This window comes from Artemia sp. Qi Xiang Cuo, chromosome 13 (genome assembly GCF_049724085.1).
Source record: "Artemia sp. Qi Xiang Cuo chromosome 13, ASM4972408v1, whole genome shotgun sequence".
Taxonomy (NCBI): domain Eukaryota; kingdom Metazoa; phylum Arthropoda; class Branchiopoda; order Anostraca; family Artemiidae; genus Artemia; species Artemia sp. Qi Xiang Cuo.
The window spans coordinates 64,256,820-64,277,771 of NC_142806.1; the positions used below are offsets into that span (position 1 = coordinate 64,256,820).

Consider the following 20,952-nt stretch of genomic DNA (forward strand, 5'->3'; position numbering starts at 1 on the left):
GAAAGGTATTTTCCTACTGCTCTTGCTCAAGGTAAGTTTTAAAGGTCCAGGAATTAGCAGAGTATCTAAATTTACTACATTGCGTGTATGGGTAAACGCGTGTTTGGAGTTCTGTCTAATCTAACTATGCAGAAATGTTCTTAACTACGGTAATAAGGGCATGGAATCAATTAATTTTATTGATTAGAGGGAGGGAAACGACGTTGAGAAAATGATCTTTTTAGATTTAAATGTTGTCATCTATTGTCTATCTATAGTAAATCAATCATTAAAACGAGGGAATTCACTGGGTATTTAGCCCTTTGGTATGCCCTAAATATGGATATTCAATATCTCTTTCATGACAAGCTTTTTAAATGATTTATCCTTACAGGGAAAGTCATGTTAGTTAACTCCTTGATTAATTTTTTAGATGATTCTTATCTGTGACTTTTTGCAACATGACTTCATTACATAGTATGGCTTTTTTACGGAACCCGGCATTCCTACAATCTGTCAACTTCTAATGATCTTTGTAGTAATGGCCTTAGTGATCAGGCATCGGTAAAGGGAGTTAGAGTCAAGTTGGAAGAACTGTTAAGAATAATACTGTATACATTTATGTATATGTTTCTAATTAATTCGAAGACTTGGCAGCTTCGTTTGTAGAGACAGAAAAAAGGTCTAAGCTGCTTAATTCATTTGGAAGAGAAAGGAGTCGCTCTAACACTGCTGTAGTTAAGTAGGAAATGAGGTTAGCAGCTGGTTTCGTCTGAATCAGGAGTTAAGCAGGGTTGTGTTCTATCCCTATTTATGTAGATCATCTTGATGGACTTTGATTTAAGGAGCACAGGAAAGGCAATGGGAGGACACGGAATCAAATGGGGAAGAAAAACTTTCCCTGACTTAGAATATGCTGATGATTTAAGCATCCTGGATGAAAGTGTGAGCAAAATGAATGAACTTTTAGAGGTCTTACGAGTTCAGGGTGCTTGAATAGGTTTGAAAATCAATGTTAAGAAGACTAAGTCGCTAAGGCTGGGAATAAGTGAAGATGAAAAGGTGACGTTAGGTAACGAAAAGACTGATCAGGTGGACAGTTTCAATTACCTTGGTAGTATTATTAGTAAAGACGGTGGGAGCAATGAAGATGTTAAAAGTAGAATAGCCAAGGCTCAGGTTTTTTTTCACAGTTGAAGAAAGTTTGGAAGAATGGGAAGATAAGTCTACAAACCAAGGTTAGAATATTGGAAGCTACAGTGATGACAGGGATAAAATATAGTTGTGAAGCATGGGCACTCTGAAAACGAATGGAGATTGGGCACCCCACTGACTGACCCTATTTCAAACAGTAGACTGTACGAAAAGTGAGGTTCAATCCCGCTTTCTAGAGCTATAATGAGAAAAAGGTTGAGATGGCTAGGGCACGTTCTGCCCATGAATGACGACAGATTGTCATAGACTGTCCTTTTCGGCCAACTGTCAAGGGCTAAACGGAAAGAAGGTCGTCCGCGGTTGGTGTGAGAGGATGTCGTAAAGAAAGATTTAAGGGGAATGGAAACTTATAGCGATGGTGTAAAGAGGGAGGCTTTGAGCAAGTAGGAATGGAAAAGGCGCATGTGTATCTGGGTTTGCTTCTGGTGACTTGGTGTTGCGGTGAGTCGTTGTTGTTTTGTTGTAATTTTAGATTTTAAGTCAACGCAAAAAAAGATTCTTAAGATGACAATCTATGCTTTGAAATAATCAAATTGAATCGCCTATATTATTGTCAAAAATAATACCAATTGTAAGGCAGTATGATGGTTTAGGAGTAGGGCTCAGAGGACTCAGTCACCCCTACACCAGAATTGGGAAAAATTATATTTGAACATGTACCCCATTGCTGCCTAATAGCTATGGAAACATATTTCCAAAGTTAAAACACTGCTTAAACTTTATGTTCCCTGTGAAAATTTTATTGTCACTCCATAGCTTAGATTCAATTCTATCCATCTACTGGACTATATTTTTGAAATCTGGTGCACAGTGTTTTTTAGCCTAGAAATACGTCGAAATCAGCTGAAAATTGTTTGGAGAGGACAATTTTTCTATTTTTAAGCAAGTCCAGATCCTTCTCTATGAAATGTGAAAGGATAGCTCTGAAGTTTTTATTGCAATGATATAAGTACCTTAACATTTTGGGGCGAGTTACACTGAAGGCTTGTCTCAAAATTGCTTGTTTTAGAGTTAACATATACCATTATGGGACGGAAATTCTTCAGATACTTGATTTTCGGTCATACTAATTATATTTGTTATTTTTTCTTATCAACGTACACAGTATAGCCTCGGTACCTACTTTCTGAAATTCTACATTTCCCTGAATTTCTGGGCAACCCTTATATCTGTTATTATTTTTTAGATGAATGCTGTTAAAAGCAAGAATGACAATATTGTAAACACAATAACTACAGAAATGGCGCCATCTATGCTAATTTATCTCACATCCCGAGTTCTCATTTTGGATGTCCTTCCGTACACCATGGAATGTCTGACGCCGAACTTTCGACCTGTGAGTCTTAATATTATTATTATTTTTATTGCCATCCTTAATAGTTCTTGAAAATGATTCCTGTGAATATTAATAAATTGGACCAGGACGTACATGCCTTGGGGTCTGAATCCCTGGAATCAAAATCATCCCGAATTTCTGGGCATTTCTTTGTTATGATATCGAACAAAATTATTTTGTTATTGTTTGTCCCATAAGAAAAAAAAATCCTGCGTAGCAACTATCAGTTGCATCAAAAAATCCCAGTAGGCAAAGCTCATATAATAAGAACAATCTCAGTTGCCCAATTGCCTCCAAAGTCCTATGGACGTGGTCAGTCATAAAACTTAGAAAACCTTTTATTTGGGGTCTCCAATTGAATTCAAATGGCACATAGAACTCATCGAGTATTTGAGTTACCCTTATTCCATAACTATCTACTTTGGTTCTGCCCTAGGATTGATGGATGATACACTATCTATCATAAAGTGAAATGACATTATTTTATACATTTCTGAAAAAAGCTTATGCCAGCTTTCCCTCTCACTCAGACTATTTAGTACTTAAAAGAAGGGCGCTTTACGTACTTTTAAGTACTTTTTAAGTACATATAGCTAAAAAAGAAGGGCGCTAAGTTTGAAAATAAGGAGTTTGTGTGAAAAATCGGCAGAAAATGAGCGAAAAAAAAAATACTATCACAGAACTCTTTTGCTGCAGCAAAAGACAAACACTACCAGTAATTGGCGATAATCACCACTACCAGACACTACCAGTAATTGGCAGACTTTGTAATTATAATTGGCACATTAATTGGCACAGTTATTGGCACCACTACCAGACACTACCAGTAATTGGCAAAAAAAATAGTGATTGGATGAGTTTTGTAAAACCCCAACATCTTGTCTTGTTCAATTGAAAAGAAGTCATTATAATATATGTCATTGAATAGCTAAAAATATAAGCCATTCATCAGTAACATTTTTTTTTTTTATTCTTTAACGCTTCAACTTATTAGTTATTGATTTACCTTCAAGAACACCTTTTTGGAAAGACCAATTATCCTATTTTGGTTTATTAATCTCTTAGTGTCTGAATTTCATTCTCATATCAACAGAATCCTTATTTTCTTCTGATTCAAAAAGTATTACTTTTGTTACTTAATTTATATCACGTAAAGTACAAATTTGAAATTCATTCTTTCGCTTCGGAAACCAAGAAAAGAAGCCAAGACATGTCATATTGAAATGTAACAAAACCACTTTTATTGAAATTTCACCCCAACCTGTTTGGCTTGGTGTATGATATGCAATTAGACTCAGTCCTTTTAGGATAAACAGGAAATGTTAGGTAAACTAAATATTAAACATATGAAGCTAAGAGAGGAAAGGAAATAGTAAATGAAAAATAAAACCAAAAAAGGGTGAGAAAACGAGGATTTTGTCAGCCAGTGGCAAATCATGAAGACGAAAAATTTATTTATAATTTATAATAATTTATAACAATTTAATACTAAAAGACTCAATTGATATTTGCACCTAGTCAAATTTAAGAGAACCTATTTGTATATCTAGTGAAAACAGAAACTGCAGATGAGCAAAAAGTATTGCAAGGCAAAACATTCTTGCCCAATCTCTTAGGTAATCCTTTTTTCATTGGTTTCGGCTTGGTCTTTCATTCAGTGTCTGTTCGTATCCTGTGCAGTAAACTTTTAAAGTTATTTTTTTTTCTTTTTTGTTTAGCACTGAGGACGACTTGGCGGAGGTCCGTGTCGAAATATTTGCTTGTTTTTGTCTTCATGTTTTGCCACTGGCTGACAAAATCCTTGTGTTCTCACTCTGTCTTGATTTCATTTATATTTATTATTTCCTTTCCTCTCTTAGCTTCATATGTCATGTATAGCCAGTGTGGTCTTAGAAAGTATTTAAATATTAAACAGGAATGGTAAACTAAGGCATATCTTCGTTAACTGATTTTTTGCAGGTTCTTCAATATGTTTGAATTTTTACGAACGAAAAGTGACATCTACTTTACCGAATTACCTTCCGGTGATTTTTTTACGATTCGGCTTGGAAACACTGGTGAAAATTTGTGCATGAATTCCGACGTTTTGCAACAACCAAATGCAAAATCTTAGAAAATCCTGGTTTTCAGGCACGAATAGACCTGGTTGCACAGACCCAGGTTGCACCCAGACCAGACAGATCCATGTTGAACAAATGTTTTCATTTTGATGCCATTGGTAGTTCAATAACAAAAAAAAAATATGAAAAACATCAATAATTTTAACTGAGATAAATGAGCACTTGAACAAGGTTGGAACCTTACTCATCTATCCAATCACCTAGGACAAAACAGTATATCCAACCCGATAATCCAAAAATCAAGTCCAAAATAGAGCAAAATCAGCACTAATAAGTATAAGTGATTGTCCCTAGCTTAAAATCCTCTTTTTCCTTTGCAATTTTCCCAAGACCATTTCTTCATCGCTAAAAATTTCCCCTTGACAATTCCCTCTAGAAAATTCTCTTTACTGTCATTAAATTTAATTTTAATTTGTCAAGTGTCCATTATAGTTGTCAGTGAGAATTGAGTGCCTCGAAGAACCCTGTCTGAAATGTCCCCTCTCTCTTTTTCTCGCTCTCTCTTGGAAGGGAAATTTCTAGATTTCGTGCCCTTTGCCTTTTCTGGGCCACAAAAGGAAGTGGTCAACATTAAAATGCTGCTCTTTTCGATGAAAGATTTCTAGCTTACGTGCCCCTTTTCCCTACGAAAGAGACTGGACCGCATTAAAGTGCCACTTTATAATTTTTCGGTCGATCTATGAAATTAAATAAGATCTGTGCATTAGCCAGGTTATATGTATCTCTGCTATTATATTATATCCCATTTAGGTTATGCCTTTACAATTAGCCATTCTGACATCCAGCAAACATTTTGAAATATAATATTAGTTTAGAAGTATCTAAAACTCGTACATGATATTTCACAATTGTAGTAACATTCCTTCACTTTGTAAGTGTATGTCCATAGATCCTTAAATAGATTCCATCAAAATGAAGTTGATCGTGGCTATTATTTGAATACCTTACTTGATATACCTGGGATAAGCGCAAAATACAGTGTATCCCTAACTATAAACATACTAGAAAAAAACTGTTAAAAGGATCCCTCGCTCTAGGCTAATCTGACAAATTTCTGAAAATGACTTTTTAGTCACTGGATCACCCCTCATTTGAAACTCTATCTAATACCATCCCCCCCCCCCAATACTCGACCAATGTTAAATGACATATTAAGCTTAATTATTGATAAAATACAAAATATTGATGACATTCTAAGGTGGATAAATTATAAGCTTTGAGGTTGTGCATGCACAAGAATATTTATCTATGGGGGGGGGGGGGAGGTTGGGTGGGTGAGTATTACCGAACACTTTGGATGGCCGAAAAAGAGGTAAATATTTGAAAGAAAAGCATATCGAATTATGGAGAGATCATAAAAATATTGATGTTTGGAGAGAAAGGGTGGAAGCTCCGTCCACCGTTAGGCCTTTTTAAGAGCATATAGACCTGTATCTAGCTAAGCTAGATATGTTAAACTCGATCTATATCCATAATCATGTTAAAATGAGGGATTCAGAAAAGAAAACATACAGAAAAAATTTAATTCATGCAGGTTTATGTCTATACACGTTAAGAACGAACATACCTTAAAGTGAACGAAAGTTATCACGCTACAGAGGGAGCTTCCAACTCTTTCTACCCCCTCCCTATGCTTACATGCTTTGCCTAGAGCATATAGGTCTGTGTGTAGCTTAACTAGATATTTGAAATTGGGTTTACATCTATATCCATTTTTAAGATGTGCAATTTTTGGGCTCAGCAAAGAAAACATACAAAAAACAATAAAAGAAAGTGCTCACGTTTGGTATGCATGTAAAGAGTTAATACAACTTAACACGAGCAAAAAACTATTACGCTGCAAAGGTGAGCTCTCTCCGGCACTTTCTATTGCTAGCAGATGTGACTGCTATGACTTCGCTTGCTTTCCAATTCCATTGCGTTTTAAATAAAGGGTGAATTATATTGTGTTCTAATACGCTTAGCAACAGGGGAAAGAGTGACTGCTGTGATTTTCCGCTATACTATGTGGTAATTTTTGGACGTTTATTACCGAAAATTACCACGTAGAAAAGAAATAGAAATTACCAAATAGAAAAGCATCTTAGAAAATAATTGTATTATGTTCTAAGACGCTTAGCAACAGGGTAAGGAGTGATCCAAAATCCCAACAAAGACACATTTATAGACTCCAGTTTTCTAGTTTTTCTAGGAGCTCTTTGATTGTAAGCTACGATTCTAAATAACGAATTAAAAAAAAAAAAAGTTATCGGTGGATTCGAGTTTTACAGAGGTGCATGGTCTGATAACCAACCGGGTAACAGAGAGATTATCCAGGTATTAGAGACGAATTTTAGGATTATTTTTTTTTCAAGTATCTTAAGCTTTTTTTTCTTATCTTAATTTTATTTTCTTTTTCTTATTTTTGTTTTTTAATTATTGTTTGAAATAATCTAAGGCAGACCAAAAACTTAAAAAATAGATAGAACGAAGAAAGAGCAAAAGACGACTGACGAAGGACGAGTAAATCAGAAACTTAAAAACTTGGCGAATCATAATCCAGAATGACCAGAGATACATGTCATTATAGCCATCTAAACAGTTAGTGACGAGGGTTACCTTCCCCACTATCATGTCAAATAACATAAAGAAGAAAATAGCTGAAAAACCACTCAAAAGTTAGACAATAGTAAAAAAAGGGGAGTTGGGGTGTTACAAAAAAAGGGGGACAGGTTAGACGAATCGATACATGATAAATTTATTTAGATATGTATATTTTACCACTTTCAGCTCTATATAACGCTGTTTGCGCAATTGGATACATTTCCAACTTAATCAGCAGGACTCAGAACCACGCTGGCTGTACTTAATGAATGAAGAATGAAGAAAAAAAGAATTGGAGAAACAAAAAACAAAACAACAACGAGGTTTTTTTTTCAAATACGAAACAAAGCAGATGTTTTGGCAAGGACCTCCACCAAGCCGTTTTGAGTACAAAAAAAATCTAAAAAAAAAAATAAAAAGAGATTGCTTTTCTAAAAGAAAAGCAATCTCTCGAAAAACTCCAAAAAGAGAAACATCTTCGTTGTCGCTTTGTCCTTTTCTTTCTTCAATTTTTTTCTTTTTAGTCCTTTGTGCTTGGAGAAGAAGGGTGTCTAGGGGAAATAAAGGTGCCTTGGGACTGAGGCTGGGGGAGGTGACAATTGATGAGTGATTGAGACTGGATTTGTTATTATTATTTTTTGTAAGATACGTCTATTTATTTGATTTATTAGGTAAGTAGTTCCTAATAAATCAAATTCTATGTTTGAATAATAAATTTTTGAATATTATTATTTGAATAATAAATTTTGAATAATATTATTTGAATAATAAATAAAAAAACAACATAAATTAAACAATAATAAATCAAACAATATAAAATAATAAATAAAAAAAAAAAAAAACGCACCGCGAATCCTCGTAGCTTTTTATCGAGCGCGAAAGTATTTTATTTATTTATTTATTTGTGATTGTTAAAAATAAAATTTGAATTTGTACACTATAATCCATTTCTTTGAATACACATATCCATTTTCCGAAATGATTTCTTTCTTTGTTATTTCTGTTTTTCACTGTAATAAAAATATTTTTTAGGTGAACACACAACTATATAGTCTAGAGGAAAGGCAAGAGGCTCTTAGAGTTGTTACTACAATGATCTCGCTTAATTTGACATATCGACAAGAACGTACCCTTGATGGTCAATACGCCTATGTTTTAGATCCGTATGTATTTCTGTATATTACAAGCGTTTGGTCAAAAGTAGTCATTTCTTCTTACATAAGTCAGAAAGAAGTCACCAGAAACCTGAAAAAAAAGAAGAAAGAAACAGTAGTAATCACGGAATGAACGTTACAAATTACCTTAGTTTTTTGCTCTTGCCTAGGTTTTGAAATACGCCTTTTTTTGGTCATTTCATTGGAAAAGGCACTTGTTTCATTTAAAAAAGTGGGGGAAACAACTGAAAGTGCACTTTATGAGAATGTGCTATCAAGTCAAATTTATAAAAACGATTAGGTATAAATATAAGCTTTTAAATGAGCCTTTAAACAGCTCTCTTTTGTTACAGTAGCCTTCCAGTTTCTGCTAAGTCTGTAGGTGATTTTTCGTTATCGCTTTTTCAGGCGAAGTCGGCCGAGTAAAAACAGATTTTTTCTCATCGAAAAACAAACGTCCCTAAAAACATATATTGTTTTTTGAAGTATGGATAATAAACTTTATGTTATAGACTGAAAGTTTTTGTTAGCTGTCAAGGTTGTTTGCATTATTTTCTAGAGGTGTCTTATCCCCCCCTAGATCGGTGATAATTAGAAATTATATTAAAAATAAGTTTTCAATTGAAACTAGGGAGTGACATTAAAGCTTGAAACGAACATACATTATTCAGTATAAATAAAAAAGATTATGCCAGCGTTGTTTCTACATTAAATTTTAATCAAAAACGAACAAAGATTAATTTAAAAAAAATAAAGTTTTCCCGAGAGAAGTAGAGAGTGAAGTTGAAACTTAAAACGGAGAAAAATTATTACATCACAGCCTATTTAATATATATCAATAAAACTAGTACAAATAAACCAACTAATTATGTTTCCCTATGCTTTTAGGTTTGTTTTACTTGAATTCCTCACTTTTGACTCTTAAATCAATATTCCTGTTTTTTATACTTGACTTTTGTGTTTTCAGTAAAGCGCTAGTTTTGTATAATCCTAAAATCATAGGGAAACATAATTAGATAGGTTTATTTGTACTAGTTTTATTGATAAATATTTAATAGGCTGTGAAGTAATGATTTTTGTTCGTTTTAAGTTTTAACTTCGCTCTTTACTTCCCTCGGGAAAACTTTTTTTTTATAATTAATATTAGTCAAGCGTATATTTATTCTGTCGACACGAAATCCAAATCCTTTCGGTTTTGTTAATGTGATTTTCTGGTTACTATAGTCTAGGTAATATAATGTGTTTCGGGGGACGGGGGCTCCGAAGCCTGTTTTAGAACCTCGTGAAGGGGTTTAAATATATATCACCCCTCCACTTGAAGGATGGAGGGTTATGTAGTGTCCTCTTACTTGAAAATTTGTCAGGAATATATTTTTCTTTTCATCTAATTCCTGATTTTTTTGTTTTTGCCTTGTAAAGCTTAGCTTTGTCCAATTGCAATGTTAATTTGGTTCAAGATTTGGATACGTAGAACTTTCTATGGGAACATTCCCTACAATCTAGTCTAGACAAAATAGACTTCTTGAAAGATTAGAAATTTTGAGGATTGAAATTTTGGTTGACAGACTTCTGGAGGATTATTTATTTTATGCTGTTGTTTCAAATGCAGAGATATAATCAGTAGATTTTTTTAAATTCAGAAATTTATTCAAGTAGGCTGTAACCTGGTGGCGAACGTGGTCCACAAGTCTCATTTGTGTAACACCCAATATCATTATATTGGAGCAGTACGCTTCCACACTGTCAATGCGCATGGGCATGTATAGCCTTTGTTAGAAACGGCACCAGAAGTACCAAATCTGAAACAGAAGCATCGTATAGAGCGCTTTTCGTTGGCTGTTAGTGACGCTTTTACTAAAGGCATAAAATACTACTTTCCTTTTCAATAACTTTGCCCGTGGAAAAGGCCCCTGATTAGGGGAAAAGAATGTTTTATGATCATTTTCCTCCAATCAAACCCTGTTTCACGATGCTTCTGGCTCCAATTTTCCACTTGGTACAGTTTCTAATGACCGCCTTACGTGAGCCTACGCGTTGAAACTGTGCAAGTGTACTGGTCACAAATTGCCATACTAGTATATTCCATTTGTTTCCCATTTGTTCATGATCGTTTTACATTTGGACCCCGTTTGCCACTCCGTATAAGGGAGCGTTCCCGCTATTGAATGAGGCGTATAATTCATAAAATTATGCGCCCTGTACACGAAAATCTGTGGTAAATTTTGTACACGCTTATCTCAGTGTGTTAAAGATTAATAGAAGCGAGTCCTGTTTTCTGTGCTACAAATTATACGTGGGCTATTCAAAGCCAATAGGCAGCTGACTTTCGTGTCGCAAGTGTATAAGAACGAAAAGAAGAAAAGTGTAATATTTTATTTTGCCAAAAATGAGTTAATGAACTGGAAAATCAATGGAATTTTGGGAGTTTTTTTTTTATTGACATTATGAGAAAGACAGAGTACGGACTCTGCTAATGTAACAAAATGGCAGTTATGCAAGCCACAACAATTTACTTGCTGTGATAATTGAAAACATTTGTTGTACAAATTTTTCTAACGATGAACGGGCGTGGAGAATAAGGATTATACACGTACAGTTTTATAACTTTTTATATGTAAGCCTGAACGGTCCTTAAAGTTTCTTGGGTTTAAGAACTTGTGACAACAGCTTATTTGTCCATATCTTTACCATATTTTAAATTATAGAGATTATGTATGCGTTATATATATGCTATGTATATTTGGATTGTGATAATTGCTGATCACATAATTTTAAAGTTGGAAAAAATTAGTGAAATTTCTTAAATTCGTTTTTTAACTACTGTAGTATGTAATTAAGCTAATTGCAAATAAGCTAATTGATTCATTTAAATACATCAGAGCAGTGAGTGTACTATGCGATTGTTTTTGTAATCAAAGTCTTTTGAGAGTGGAATCAATGGTTTTATAAATATTCTGTAATATATAGTTTTGTTTATATGCTTTAAAGAGTCTTCCTTCGTATTCTTTACTTGCATTCATCGTCAAGGCATAATTGCATTCGAAAACTTCGATTATTTATGAAAGAAAAAAAATACCAGGTAAGTCAGTATCTACTTTTGCATAGAAATTTTTAATAGGACAAAAAGAAACGTTGACAAAGTAAGAAGTAATTTAGAAAATATTGAGAAATCAAAATTTATGGTTCCATTTATTCGTTAACTAAAGATATGTATGGTACGAAAAGTCTCTTTTTGATTTTATTATATTAATTATTTTTATTATATTATTATTGATTTATTATTATTATTGTTATTATATTTTATTTTATTATTGTATATTTATTTATTTTATATATTAATTATATTTTATTATTATATTATTCTGTTTTATTATTATATTTATATATATTTATTATTATGATAGTATATAATTAATATATATTTTATTATATCTAAGCGTTTCTTTTTTTATTGCGTCTGTATTTATAAATGTGCTGGTTAAATACGTTTTGAAGATGTTTCATTAGAATAACATATGCATCAGGTTCATATGTGTATCTTCAACAGGAATATTGAAGAGCTCATATATTTTGACAAAACCAAGCAAAGGAGGCAACTATCTTATGCATCCAAGCAGTTCATAGCCCGTGAAATAGAGCTTGAGAAGATGAGAAGGTTGGCTCCTTCTGAAGCTCCTTCCAAGGCGGAACCAGAGGTGGAGAAGGCAACGGACGAGCTCACGGAACAGCCGAAAGCAGTCCCAAATCATTTGCAGACCCTGAAAGCTAAAACTATTAGTGCTATAGTATCTAAAGTAAGTGAATATCTGTACTGTAATCACACAAACCCACTCGAGAGAGCAAGGTCTCGAAAGAGAGAGCTTTGAACAGTATGAGGGGGTAAGGGTATGTGTGCATGTTTTTTACGTGAAGCAGCTTCCTACCTTGATGGGTTGTTGGTAGTAGTACTAACAGTAAAAAAAAACTTAAGTTTTCCTTTTTTAATTAAGCATAGGAAGTGATATGACAAGTACCTGTTAAATAGTTTTTTTTTTGTTTTTTTTTATGGGGGGGGGGGTGGTTAAGTCCAAAACACTCTAATTTTTTTAAGTCCAAATCACCTTAACTGATCAAATTACCCTTTTAAACCTGCAGGCTGAAAATAAAATTGAAACTAGCATTGAAATTTATGTTTTATTGTTTTTAGGAAAGAGACCTTTTTTAGGCATCAAAATTACGATAAAATCTTTTCATTGTCAAGAGTTCCATATCATAACAATTTCTGTGAGTGATGAAAGAGGGTAGGGGGGTGAAGAGGAGGAAAGAGGATAAAATATTTCGGAGGAAACTGAAACTTGAACACATTTTGAACACCGAATATCCAAGGCAGGAGGAAACAGATTTATACAAGTTTTATACAAATATCATGTAGCACCATCCAAGGCTGTACCCATGGGGGTTAAAGGGTTTGAACCCCCCTTGAAATGTTTGCCCGGCTTTTAAAAAACGTAACAAAAATGAATATAAACAAATTTTTGATGTGTTTTTTAAAGTTTTTTTTATGTACCTCCCCCCCCACCCCCCGAAAAAAAATCCTGGATACGACTGGCACCATCTAAATTTTAGTAGCTGAGCTGCTTAAAACATGCAACCCAAGAGCCTGCGACCATTAAAGACATTTCCAAGCCACATTTGTTAACATTGGAAGTCAACTGTTAATAAAGTTTCTTGTAATCTTACCCATTAGTTTATATTTGATACGTTCTGTTGTCATAGGTTATGGGCTTCTAAATGTTAGAAACCATTTAGATTCTCAACCAAGTTCAGAACCTCATTCTGAAGAACCTCATCAAATTAGAAACCTTATTCAGAAACCAAATTGATTTATGTTCTTAAAACGCACAACTGAGACGATGAAGGTAAAAACAAATTACTGAGCTTAATGTTAATCGATGAAATTATCAAACATATGGCGGAAAAAAAGTTGTTTGAAGTTGGTATTATAGTACTACAGTGACTTCGGATAGACTCCATGGCTGAGTATGGCAAATAATATCAGTCTCCTGGTTAAGTGCTCCTTATACGACTGTGTGACTCACTTATTTAGTCATCAGCATGGAGACTCTTTCTCATATTCCCATAATTGGTTGCTCCAATCTGCATTCAATTTTTTATGTGATAATTTTTTTTTTTTGTGTGTAAGTTTTTGTGTATTATAGCTTTGAAAAGGTGTTTGGTACAGTTTAGTTTGGACTTTGCCAAATTTGCTTCTAAAATGATAATTAATATTTAATGACTTGAATTTTTGTGTCATTTTTTTGTGTCATCAAAAATTCAATGACTTGAATTTTTGTGACATTTTTTTGTGTCATCAAAAATTCAATGACTTGAATTTTTGTGACATTTATCTATAATTAATGTGTTCAAAATGATATTTTTATTCATAATGAGAATCAATATATACAAACCTGCCGCGTAGCCATGCCGGGGCCTGACTAATTAATCACGCCCTGGCATGACTACGCGGCAGGTTTGTATATATTGATTCTCATTGTGAATGAAAATTCCATTTTGAACACATTAATTATATATAAATGTTGCTCCAGTCTTCATTCAGTTTTTATCTGAATGATTTGCTTTTATTTTATGTAAAGGCTTGATGCAGTTTAGCTTGGACTTGGGGCAAATTCGCTTCCAGAATAATACTTAGCATTTAAATATCCTACATTTTTTTAATTTGTCACGTTTTACTAATTATTTTAGAGAATCAATCTTGAGAGACAATTGGTTACTCTAACGTTTAAGTCGAAAAAATTATAAAATGTTGGCTTATTCGATTTGGTTTCTTAGTACGCCAAGTAGTTATTGTTGTCTTGGTAAAGTTTTTTTATGTACCTCCCCCCCACCCCCCGAAAAAAGAATCCTGGATACGACTCTGGCACCATCTAAATTTTAGTAGCTGAGCTGCTTAAAACATGCAACCCAAGAGCCTGCGACCATTAAAGACATTTCCAAGCCACATTTGTTAACATTTGAAGTCAACTGTTAATAAAGTTTCTTGTAATCTTACCCATTAGTTTATATTTGATACGTTCTGTTGTCATAGGTTATGGGCTTCTAAATGTTAGAAACCATTTAGATTCTCAACCAAGTTCAGAACCTCATTCTGAAGAACCTCATCAAATTAGAAACCTTATTCAGAAACCAAATTGATTTATGTTCTTAAAACGCACAACTGAGACGATGAAGGTAAAAAAAAATTACTGAGCTTAATGTTAATCGATGAAATTATCAAACATATGGCGGAAAAAAAGTTGTTTGAAGTTGGTATTATAGTACTACAGTGACTTCGGATAGACTCCATGGCTGAGTATGGCAAATAATATCAGTCTCCTGGTTAAGTGCTCCTTATACGACTGTGTGACTCGCTTATTTAGTCATTAGCATGGAGACTCTTTCTCATATTCCCATAATTGGTTGCTCCATTCTGCATTCAATTTTTTATGTGAGAATTTTTTTTTTTGTGTGTGTAAGTTTTTGTGTATTATAGCTTTGAAAAGGTGTTTGGTACAGTTTAGTTTGGACTTTGCCAAATTTGCTTCTAAAATGATAATTAATATTTAATGACTTGAATTTTTGTGTCATTTTTTTGTGTCATCAAAAATTCAATGACTTGAATTTTTGTGACATTTTTTTGTGTCATCAAAAATTCAATGACTTGAATTTTTGTGACATTTATCTATAATTAATGTGTTCAAAATGATATTTTTATTCACAATGAGAATCAATATATACAAACCTGCCGCGTAGCCATGCCGGGGCCTGACTAATTAGTCACGCCCTGGCATGACTACGCGGCAGGTTTGTATATATTGATTCTCATTGTGAATGAAAATTCCATTTTGAACACATTAATTATATATAAATGTTGCTCCAGTCTTCATTCAGTTTTTATGTGAATGATTTGCGTTTATTTTATGTAAAGGCTTGATGCAGTTTAGCTTGGACTTGGGGCAAATTCGCTTCCAGAATAATACTTAGCATTTAAATATCCTACATTTTTTTAATTTGTCACGTTTTACTAATTGTTTTAGAGAATCAATCTTAAGAGACAATTGATTACTATAACGTTTAAGTTGAAAAAATTATAAAATGTTAGCTTATTCGATTTGGTTTCTTAGTACGCCAAGTAGTTATTGCTGCCTTGGTATTAAATAAGTTGGTCACTTCTAATTTTGATTACGGATAACATCCTTCAAGGCGCAACGTGAAAGTTGTCACAATACTTTAAGGCAAGGCCGTATCCAGGAGGGGGGGGGGATACCCGGTTTGAACCCCCCCCCTCGAAATTTTTGACCGAGTCAAAAATAAGTCGAAAATTACTAAAACCTAGGTAAAAATCAGTATAATTAGTCGAAAACTGAGTCAAAAATTAGTAGCCCCCCCCCCGAAAAAGTCAAAAATTAGTAAACCCCCTTCCCCCGAAAAAAATTCTGGATCCGCCCTTGTTTTAAGGTATAGATACATAGTCACGGATTTTGGAATTCGGAATCACGGATTCTGTTTCCAGAAATTAATGTGCCATCTAGCATCAAGTTGAAAAAAATAGTATTCTAATACAAGGTTGAAGCATAGGGTCTCCACAGTAAACTTTAAAATATTGAGCTGTTCAAGTTCTTTAATGTTCAATAAAATTTTCTCATGAAACTATCAAATTAATCACCCACAGTGACATGTTATTCACTATAAGTTTCTGCGGCAAGCTATAGTCACAAGAAAACAGAGAGTATACTTGTAAAATGTCTTGTGACTCAAAACTTTCTGTTTGTATTACTGGCATACAAATTCACACATTAGGATCAACCAAGTGGAATTTAGCATATTGTTTTTTAAAACCAATTAGCTTTTTGAGGGGGGAGGCTAAAATACTGAGGTTTGTTATGTCTCTGAAGAAATGGTTGACTTGAAATTTATTAATAGCAGTATATTGATCGTTTTTGCAGTAATAGGCCTTTAATGGCAATCACAAAGTCTACGGTGAAAAGTTGAACCTTGCTTAACCCGCCGAATTTCCACTGGACACATTATTGGTAAAATGATCGTTCAAAACGAGAAAACATTTTGCTTTGGCCTAGGCCTGTTCACAATAGAGATCAGAATTGTCCATAGAGTTTTCCAGCTAATCAGAAAGTTTCATGAAAACTTTTGTTAACGTAAATTAGCACTAGCTAAATCTCGGTAGGCCTACTAGTAATCTCTCATTGTGAATGGGCCTTAAAGGCACCCTTCCTACAAAGACAGAGTTTTACGAAGATACTGTTTAAATGAGGAGTTTTAATTTTTTTTTTAAATTAACCGTGTTAAATTATCAGAGTTGATGATCAGAGTTAATTCATTAAATTACTACTACTACTAACAACTCACCGCAGCACCAAGCCGCCTGAGGCCAACACAGCTACGCATGCTCCTCCTCCATTCCAATCTATTCAAAGCCTTCTTCTTTACACCTTCCCAAGAAGTTCCCATTTCTTTTAAATCTTTCTTTATGACATCCTCCCACCCCATTTAATTAATTAAATTATCAGAGTTAATTAAATTATCAGAGTTGATGATCAGAGTTAATTCATTAAATTACTACTACTACTAACAACTCACCGCAGCACCAAGCCGCCTGAGGCCAACACAGCTACGCATGCTCCTCCTCCATTCCAATCTATTCAAAGCCTTCTTCTTTACACCTTCCCAAGAAGTTCCCATTTCTTTTAAATCTTTCTTTATGACATCCTCCCACCCCATTTAATTAATAAAATTATCAGAGTTAATTAAATTTTAGAGTGAATTATCAGATTTAGTTGATTTATGAATAAGCTGGGGCCAAGGTCCTTTTAATATACATTTTAACAATTTTATGGTTTTTTATTCAATTTTAACAATTTTATGGTTTTTTAATCAATTTTAGCAATTTTAATAATTTTATGGTTTTTTAAGGTTTATATTTTAGGTTTTCTTCAGTAGCCTAAATTGTTTTAAATACTCTGGTATAAAAAGATTATTTTCATCTTATAATGCTTATTATGTCATTTTGCAACTATAGATTATCTAACATCCTTTTATTGGAAGGAGGGTGTTATGTTTCAGGGATATTGAAATTCTTAGAAACTTAAAATAAAGCAGGACAATGAAGAAAATGACTCATTCACACACTAACGCTCACTCTCACTTGCCCCAGTCATCTTTATACTGTTCAAGTGAGAAGGTGATTCTGCAGGGTTGCCACTTTGGTTGATTTAGTGTTTTATCTTCAATAATCTAGTGATTTATATGCTTATTCGGTGATTTTTTTTTGTTTAGCCACTATAAAAAATCACTAGAAATTATGATAAATCACTATAGGTGGCACCCCTGTGATTCTGAACTTCTTGTTTGTTTTTGAGGCTGTCCATTTTGCTCTGAAGACGGGTGAGCAGTAATCTCAGCCGAATTATTTTTATCTCCCATTTTTTTTACTGCCTGTAAATCACTTTGTTTCTCTACGCTTCCTCGTATTGTCATGCTTGGCCAGTGTGGTCTTAGAAACTATTAAACAATAGTAACTTCGGAGTGTTTTTGCTTTATTATACCAGACACCTGTAATCTGTGTAGTTTAATCCGCACATGTAATCCGTGTAGCACCAGGCTATCCAGGTTGTACACACCCGCCTTAAACAAATCTATTAAACCGCTAATAAGCGGGGGAAGAATTATTACCATAATCTAATAATTTCAACAATTTGTTTGCAAATTCTCATAATTTATGCACTAAGTAGATCATATAATTATAGTAGATCGCGAAATATAACAAGATAATAAAAAACAAACTTAACTGGGGTATGATGTCATATGCACTAAGTAGATTACAGAATTACGAAATATAACAAGATAATTAACAAACTTTACTGGGAATGATGTCATATGCACTAGGTAGATTATAGAATTATGAAATATGACAAGATAATAAACAAACTTAACAGGGGTATAATGTCATATGCACTAAGTAGATTATAGAATTACGAAATATAACAAGATAATAAACGAACTTAACTGGGGTATGATGTCATATGCACTACGTAGATTATAGAATTACGAAATTTAATAAGATAATTAACAAACTTAACTGGGAATGATGTCATATGTACTAATTAGATTATGGAATTGCGAAATATAATAAGATAATTAACAAAACTTAACTGGGGTATGATGTCATATGCACTAAGTAGATTATAGAATTATGAAATATAACAAAACAATAAACAAACTTAACTGGGGTGTGATGTCATATGTACTAAGTAGATTATAGAATTACGAAATATAACAAGATAATAAACAGACTTAAGTGGGTAATGATGTCATATGCACTAAGTAGATTATAGAATTACGAAATATAACAAGATAATATACAAACTTAACTGGGGTATGATGTCACCTGCATTAAGTAGATTATAGAATTACGAAGTATAACAAGATAATAAACAAACTTAACTGGGGTATGATGTTTTATGCAGTACGTAGACTATAGAATTACAAAATTTAACAAGATAATTAACAAACTTTACTGGGAATGATGCCATATGCACTAAGTAGATTATAGAATTACAAAGTATAACAAGATAATTAACAAACTCAACTGGGAATGATGTCATATGCATTAGGTAGATTATAGAATTGCGAAATATAGCAAGATAATAAACAAACTTAACTGGGGTATGATGTCATATGCACTAAGTAGATTATAGAATTACAAAATATAACAAGATAACAAACACACTTAACTGGGGTATGACGTCATATGCACTTATTAGATTATAGAATTACGAAATTTAACAAGATAATAAACAAACTTAACTGGGGTATGATGTCATATGCACAAAGTAGATTATAGAATTACGAAATATAACAAGATAATAAACAAACTGAACTGGGGTATTACGACATATGCACTAAGCAGATTATAGAATTACGAAATACAACAAGATAATAAGCAAACTTAACTGAGGTATGATGTCATATGCACTAAGGCATAGAATTACGAATTATAACAAGATAATAACAAACGTAACTGGTTTATGATGTTTTATGCACTAAGTAGATTATAGAATTACTAAATATAAAAAGATAATTAACAAATTTAACTGGGAATGATATCACATGCGCTAAGTAGATTATAGAATTACGAAATATAACAAGATAATTAACAAAACTTAACTTGAGTATTATGTCATATGCACTAAGTAGATTATAGAATTATGAAATAAAAACAAGATAATAAACAAACTTAACTGGGATATAATGTCATATGCACTAAGTAGATTATAGAATTACGAAATACAACAAGATAATTAACAAACTTTACTGGGAATGATGTCATATGCACTAGGTAGATTATAGAATTATGAAATATGACACGATAATGAACAAACTTAACTGGGGTATGATGTCATATGCACTAAGTAGATTATAGAATTACGAAATATAACAAGATAATAAACGAACTTAACTGGGGTATGATGTCATATGCACTACGTAGATTATAGAATTACGAATTATAATAAGATAATTAACAAACTCAACTGACAGTGACGTCATATGTACTAATTAGATTATGGAATTGCGAAATATAATATGATAATAAACTTAACTGGGGTATGATTTCATATGCACTAGGTATATATTATAGAATTACGAAATATAAAAAGATAGTTAACAAAACCTAACTGCGGTATGATGTCATATGCACTAAGTAGATTATAGAATTATGAAATATAACAAGACAATAAACGAACTTAACTGGGGTATGATGTCATATGTACTAAGTAGATTATGGAATTACAAAATATAACAAGATAATAAACAAACTTAAGTGGGTAATGATGTCATATGCACTAAGTAGATTTTATAGAATTACGAAATATAACAAGATAATAAACAAACTTAACTGGGGTGTGATATTATATGCACGAAGAAGATTATAGAATTACGAAATATAACAAGATAATATACAAACTGAACTGGGATATGATGTCATCTGCATTAAGTAGATTATAGAATTACGAAGTATATCAAGATAATAAACAAACTTAACTGGGGTTTGATGTCATATGCACTAAGTAGATTAGAGAATTACGGAATATAACAGGATAGTATACAAACTTAATGATGTCATATGCACTAGGTAGACTATAGAACTACGAAATTTAACAAGATAATTAACAAACTTTACTGGGAATGATGTCATATGCACTAAGTAGATTATAGAATTACGAAATATAACAAGATAATTAACAAACTTAACTGGGAATGATGTCATATGCATTAGGTAGATTGTAGAATTACGAAATATGGCAAGATAATAAACAAACTTAACTGGGGTACGATGTCGTATGCACTAAGTAGATTATAGAAGTACGAAATATAACAAGATAATAAACAAACTTAACTTGGGTATGACGTTATATGCACTTAGTAGATTATAGAATTACTAAATTTAACAAGATAATAAACAAACTTAACTGGGATATGATGTCATATGCAAAAAGTAGATTATAGAATT

At 32.9% G+C, this 20,952-nt stretch overlaps 1 protein-coding gene across 1 annotated transcript in view; it reads left to right on the plus strand.

Moving 5' to 3' along the window:
- The window catches only part of cutlet (chromosome transmission fidelity protein 18 homolog), a 145,079-nt gene that overhangs the window by 86,908 nt on the left and 37,219 nt on the right, over positions 1-20,952 (plus strand). Inside the window, exons 13-15 of the mRNA XM_089098657.1 lie at positions 2,381-2,530; positions 8,266-8,396; positions 11,935-12,181. Of these exons, the coding sequence (XP_088954783.1) occupies positions 2,381-2,530; positions 8,266-8,396; positions 11,935-12,181 (528 nt within the window). The remainder of the gene's footprint in view (positions 1-2,380; positions 2,531-8,265; positions 8,397-11,934; positions 12,182-20,952) is intronic.